Source organism: Choristoneura fumiferana, chromosome 15 (assembly GCF_025370935.1).
Source record: "Choristoneura fumiferana chromosome 15, NRCan_CFum_1, whole genome shotgun sequence".
Taxonomy (NCBI): domain Eukaryota; kingdom Metazoa; phylum Arthropoda; class Insecta; order Lepidoptera; family Tortricidae; genus Choristoneura; species Choristoneura fumiferana.
The window spans coordinates 4137597-4144373 of record NC_133486.1 but is presented as its reverse complement, the minus strand read 5'-3'; the positions used below and the strand labels follow the sequence as shown (position 1 = coordinate 4144373).

At 38.8% G+C, this 6777-nt stretch overlaps 1 protein-coding gene across 1 annotated transcript; it reads left to right on the top strand.

Annotated features, from left to right (window-relative positions):
- The first annotated feature begins 563 nt into the window (after positions 1-563).
- Positions 564-2465, top strand: LOC141435549 (rapamycin-insensitive companion of mTOR-like). The gene is made up of 2 exons (XM_074098258.1): positions 564-604; positions 789-2465. The coding sequence occupies exons 1-2, from the start codon at positions 578-580 to the stop codon at positions 999-1001; spliced, it is 240 nt and encodes a 79-aa protein (XP_073954359.1). The 5' UTR covers positions 564-577; the 3' UTR covers positions 1002-2465.
- The last annotated feature ends 4312 nt before the right edge of the window (positions 2466-6777 follow it).

The window sequence follows — 6777 nt, the reverse complement described above, 5'->3', positions numbered from 1 at the left end:
TTTACACTAAAAGGCGATGAAAAAGGCCTTCCAAACGTGCCAGTGGGTGTGAGAAATGTCAGTCAGTAGCTACTAAAAACTCTTCTGACCACAATCTCAACTAACATTATGAATTATTGCATTAGATAATCACAAATATTGAAAAAAAAAAGTTTACGGTACATCGAGAGCTTTGGATTTTTTTTTGATTCCATATTGTTTATTGGCATGATAAGAGTTACAATAAATTTGTAGAAAGAAGAACATATGGACATATTATTACGAAATAGTCCCGTCTCAGTATAATGACGGCCTTATGGCGGCACTGCCCTTGTGCAGACCACAGAGATTCACCAACTGATACCGACTGCTTAAGATAAGACCATTCAACGCAACGACACCTAAACTCAGAATGATAGGGCTTGGGCTGTAGCTCCTACAGGACCAGTGCGGATTGGAAACTTTACACACGCACTATTAAATTGCTTTGCAGGCTGGAAACTGCGCCGGCGTCACGGACGAGCGGCGGCAGCGGCGGCGGCGGCGCGGCGCGCGCGCTCGGCCCGCACGCCGAGTGCTGCTGCGACACGTGCGGTTCATGTCCAACCCCATCTATCTTAAGCAGGTCTGTGCCCTTTACTGTAATACAGGTTCTCTGAGCCGGAATCAGCCTGCTCAGGGCTTGTAGCAAATTTTATAACGGAGCCCTTGATTTGCTTCATGTTTATATAGTATTAAATTAAATAAAATGTGATACAATCTACAATTTCCAAACAAACAACCCGTAACGCAATAAATGCTATTTTCAGACGCGCTCGGCGCTATTGACGCTAAAGCAGAAGCACCCAGAAGTGTTCCGCAGCGCGTGCGTGTACTCGGACGTTTGCGCGCAGCTCGCGCGAGACACCTACCTGTTGGTCGCGCGCCGATTCTTGCACGAACTGTTCCTGGATGCAGACTTCTCTGCCTTCATGGCCGAGCCTATCGCGCTCCTAGCCCGCCGCGTCGCCCACACGCAATAGGGACGGTGGAGTGCCACCATAGGCCTACCCCTGGTGCTGGGTGTGTCGGGTGGGTGTGGGTGCAACTGCTAGCACTGCCTACCCACACCGCATGCCGATGGGCGCGGGACACCACTTTTCGCCATTGCAATTGTATATTCTGGGAGAAAGGAGGACACATAGGCCCTGCGCTGTTGAGTGCAAGTGCTAGCTTGTGAGTGATTGCGCGTGATGTGATGTGTCACATATGCACACTAGTGCGATCCAGTCTGACTACTTATATGGAGCATACTTGGCCTAAAGCCTCGTTAATTCAAGGTTCCCAGTGAACGAAAACTATGTTTTTATCGAAATGGGAACCTGGTCCTATAAATTGTTTTAAGAGAAGTGATTCACCGATTATCTCAGTGTTTTGTCATACATAATTAACTAATTGATATTACCATGATGACGGTACGACTTCCTATTTTAGTGGTATTATACCCGTGTATTATTTTTCTATGTGTACAGAAAGATTGTTATTTATGTTATCTTATAATTTCATCTGCGGGACTAGTAATTTGCGGGCATCGAGAGTCGTCGCCTTTTTATTATTTGAAATAAAACGAAAAAGACTGGCAATTTCAAACTAGCGACCATGCTAGCCCTGCCAGAGGATCTGTTATTAAAGTCAAATTGATCGTCCACAGTAGAAAGGACTAGCAATGCTGAAAAATCTTTAGGGATGAAACGCATGTGAGAATGCACCCTAATAATTTTTGGTGTTTGTATTTAGTTAAGGTGAACCGATCCTTGTTTCGACTTGAGTTCCGGATGAATTCAGTTTGCTGCGATCCTTTGAATAAGCCAGTATTTGCTGTATTACTCTAACGCAAACTTAAATTAATTCGGTCAAGTTTGGTCTGACAGCTATTGTTATAATTAACTATTTACCTAAAGTCGCTCACTGCCTGTGTTCAATACCGATATATACATTTACTCATAATTTAATAGTAAGGAATCTGAAACAGTTGCATTTATAATATTTATATTTATAGTAGGGTATACAGAAAGATTTATAGTGCCGGTCTGATCAGTGATCACCCTCGCCCTAGCTTAACTCATGACAATAGCCAGTATTCTCGCGACTGACCGCACCATTCCTCAGCTAGTGTACTTTAGTAATGTCTCCCACCTGCTAATAATGTGTAGTTCTGTAATTCATATTATTCATAAATGTGACTACACCATGTGTTCAATGAATAGGTACTTCTTATATTTGCATTTAGTATTTTGTTAGTTGTCTTATTGATAACATGTTATTTTTATGTTGAACTCAAACAATATAGGTACCTAGTAATTTAACGTATTTAATTACAACTGTGTACTGCTCAAAAATGTCAAGGGATCAAACTGTACGATTTGTACGTGATCGATCCCATGACACTTTTGATGTGTGTACTAAACAGTCATCGTCAAGTATGAAGCAGCCAGTGGCGTAGCGTAGTGGGGCGAGGGGTGCGGCCCGCCCCGGGTGCCACTTTAGTAGTCGGACCTGTAACGAAATCGGGGAATCCCTTTCTATAAATGAATGGAACAATAATGAAATCTTGTATACTATAGTTTTTAAATAGAAATGCCTAAATAAGAAGGCGGCAAAATGTTCTTCCGCCCCGAAGGCTGATACCCACGCTACGCCACTGATGCAACGAGCAAGTTGCTCAAGCGCATTAGAAGGCGACTCTAATAGAGGGCGTGGTCTGATATACTTGAGTTACTTACCCGACCCGGTATATTTCATAACGACTGCAACAACAAGGAAGTCACAGTTACTATTATTTGTTATTTAGTTGTTTATTATTGTAATGAACACCCAATGTTATTTTTGATCTATCTTTAAGTTATTTATTGAATACGATAGATCAATAGTTTATTTCAGTATTTTGATAACCTCAACTGGTTGCAAGACACCACGCCAAGCACTGGAAATCACAGTGAAATGTGATGACGACACACTGCTCATTCTTTCCTCTTCACTGCTGGTTTGATTTGTAGTATGATATCCATGGTAGTATATACCTATCATATATATTTTTTAGCCCATTGTCAATAATGCCACGAAATGACTATAAATAACCAATGCTCACGTGGTTTCGTCATTAATTAAATATTTATATCAAAATGCTCTAATTCGAAGTTATATTATTTAAACAGACAAAACATAAGTACATAAGTAATGCTTGATGTATTGATGCTGAATGTTATGTTCAATTCAAGACAAGTTTGTTTTATTTCCAGTAAATCGATTGTAAATTGGTATGTTTTGTTGTACAGTCGAGGTCATAGATATCTTTACACTTTAGTACCTTGTCACTGTAACTTTACTGTTCTGACAACTTTATACAAAATGTCAAACATTAAATAACAACGATAAGGTGGTAAAGTGTAAAGATATCTTTGACCTCGACTGTACCCAAACCATGCCACTTTTAACACGTATTTTGCAAAGGTCCTTCCATAGTAGTCAAATACCTAGCTAATTCAATAAAACAACAAAACTTTATTGAAGTGAAATACTAATTTTGTGTTCTTAATCTTACTTATTTCAAAAGTAAATGCCCACCTCCCTACAGTATTCAGAACAGCAGAGATGTATTTCTATGCCTTCAACCTCTTTAAAATATTTACTTACAATGATTGTTGATACAAAATGTTATTTTATTTTAAAACATAAATAAAATAACGCCCTTAGTTTCATAGTTTTTTCATTACCATCTTATTTGAAACTTTAATCATGATTGCTATAATGTTGCGTCATATGTGTTGCATTAATGAAATCAAATGTTGCAATAACTATCTAATAAAATATATTGTATTTTATACTGTATCTCCTAGACGGGTTTTATTTCATTTTACCCAGCGCACTACGCCCAATAATATTGGAAATATTGTTTAACTTAATTTGAAAAAATTTACACCTAGTGTTAGGTAGCAGTAAGTTAGCGGAGAACTGCCGTGCGGAGCACTACCGTGCCCTCAATAATTTAAGACTACTCAATGTTTAAGCCAGCAAGCGCAGGGATATGATCAAGTCCCGGGAGATGATAAAAAACATCGCGTGTTATATCCCTTGCGGAATTCAGTGATTTGATCAAGTCTCCGAGCCGTTTTAGGGTAATGATAGAATTATGGCAATGGCCGATGGATTTCATCATTTCCCTTAGCAATTTGATCAAATCCCTGAGCTGTTTAAGAGTAAAGATAAAACGAGTTATTTAAGTCAACTAGATTCGAACATTTTACTAAACACATCTAGTGATTTGATCGAATTCCTAAACAGATTTAGGGAATTGCAAAATTAAAAGTTAAAAAAATATATTTTCTAGCTTGTAAGCATCCCAGTGTAACGACGGCAAAGCAAGTTAGTTTACACTTTGCCATCACTTCTATTAGAATAGGCTTAATTAACATATTGGGACAGTGTCGAGCACTCGGACGTTTACCTAAATAACTGACTTGATCAAATCACTGAATTCCGCAAGGGAAATGATACAACGCGATGTTTTTTTATCATCTCCCGGGACTTGATCATATCCCTGAGAAATTTAAAATCCCTGTTTTTATCATTTCCCTGCGACATACTAGAGGACAAATGTCCTACAACACCACCATTCAGCCCGCCACCACCCACCAGCCAGTCACGTCGGCCAGCGACGGTTGGATGAAGTGGCGCGACGTTGCCGGACTTCGGTCGACCTGTCTGGCAACATCGTGCGACACGTGTAGCCAACGACGTCGGGTATCGCCAGATTATGTCAGGCGAAATCAGCCGGCTTTGCTTGACATGTCGTGGGAAATTTGTCCCCTAGTGTATCCCTGGCTTTAATTAACAACCACAACAGAATGTGCAAAAATAAAGTTGTGTCGACTAGAGGCAGCCCTGGGACGAGCGGGTGCCACGAAAAATGCCTGCAAAAAATATGCCAAGTTTCAATTGAAATGATTTCGAGTCGATTGATCCAGATGTGCGAATATAGATATATAGATTCTAAAAAAGTTACCAAAGATGGCCGAACGTCACTGTCGCAAGTGTCATTGTCAATGTCAATGTAACGTACGTAACGTTCCAGCAGGGCTATTATGAAACTCGAAAGTTCGTGTCGTGAGCTCCTTCTCGCTCTCGTATTAAATAGTAGAGTTTCGTAGTAGCCCTGCAGATATAACCAACCCATGCACATGAATAAAAAATAGTCATAATAATATTTGGTAGGACCTTTTGCTACCATCATCTTGCTCGCTAATCCTTCCGTGAAGCAGCAGTGCTTGCACTGTTGTGTTTCGGTGTGGAGAGTAAGACAGCCGGTGAAATTACTGGCACTTGAGGTATCCCATCTTAGGCCTCTAGGTTGGCAATGCATCTGCAATACCCCTGGTTTTGCAGATGTTTATGGGCGGTGGTGATCTCTTACCATCAGGGGACCCACTTGCTCGTTTTCCATCCCGTCAAAGAAAAAAAAAACAATAAATTGAGCCATTTTTACGAGTTTGACTAACAAACATACAAACTATTTTTTACACTGTGACTAAGGAGTTACAAACTGTTTATTACTAATCAAAACAACAATAATGGTGATATGCATATTTATTCAATCTTCAATTTCCGACCAATTTAGTTCATCCTCATCCGTATTCATTATAATAGGTTCGACCACATCATCAATTAAAACATCTACTGCATCATTCCGTCTTCTATTTTAATCACATGACCAATACACGATCACCAACGCTCCGGTATCACCTTCTGCAGTGATTTGTTGTCAATATTTCTATGTGTCTATCAAAAATATTTATAAATAGTATAAGGTACGCAAATTATGAGATTAATAGTATCCAAATGTTGTTAAAACCTGAAGTATTACCACTGTAATATGAACTTTTCTACTACAAAACAGTTTCAACCAAATATCTGTAGGTGAAATTAATATTGAGATAAAATTATTTACAATTCTATTTAAAAAAATACTTATGTTTGTTATTTAGAAATTTAAAACTTACCGATGCGAAACTTTTTCATTTTAATGGCAACACATGAGTAGTTTTTTTGGAATCTTATATATACGGCGTTGAGCAATGTCAGTAAAGACCACGATGTAGTTCCCAAGGGAATTTTGTAAAATCCCGGAATTTCAATTTAACTGCTGTATCTTATGATTTACGCGTGCGAAGCCGTGGGTAAAGTCTAGTAATAACGAGATTTAAAACAAAAAAAATGTTATCTGATAAGTCAAAATTTGACATCTGTCAGAATTCCACGGAATAAAAAATAGTGTATAAAAAACTACATTGAAAATGCTTTATTTCTATTTTCTATCGGTCCAACTATTTTGTCGTACTGACCCTGAGGGCCTACTGTGAAGTTCGAAAATCGAAGCGTATCGTACCGTCCCTCTCGCTCTCGTATTAAGTAGTATAAGTGTCCGAGGGACCGAACACACGAAGTTCGATTTTCGAATTTCGTACATAAAGGTATAAAACGCTACATCGGAATATAAAACGTAGTAGTTTACTGTTACTGGTAAGGACCGAACTAGTATTTTGTCGCGCAGCGAGTGATTAAATGTATCATACAATACGTCGCGAAAAAAAGGCGGGAACCTTTGAGAGGGAAAGGCGCGAATTTCCAAAAGAAATATTTATAATTATTAATAATTCTGTATATATTGTATATTTTTAGGTGTAAATATCTGTACATACTTACGGATAAGTGTGTAAATATTACATAAGCTATAATGGGACGGGAGAAATCTAAAAAACGAAA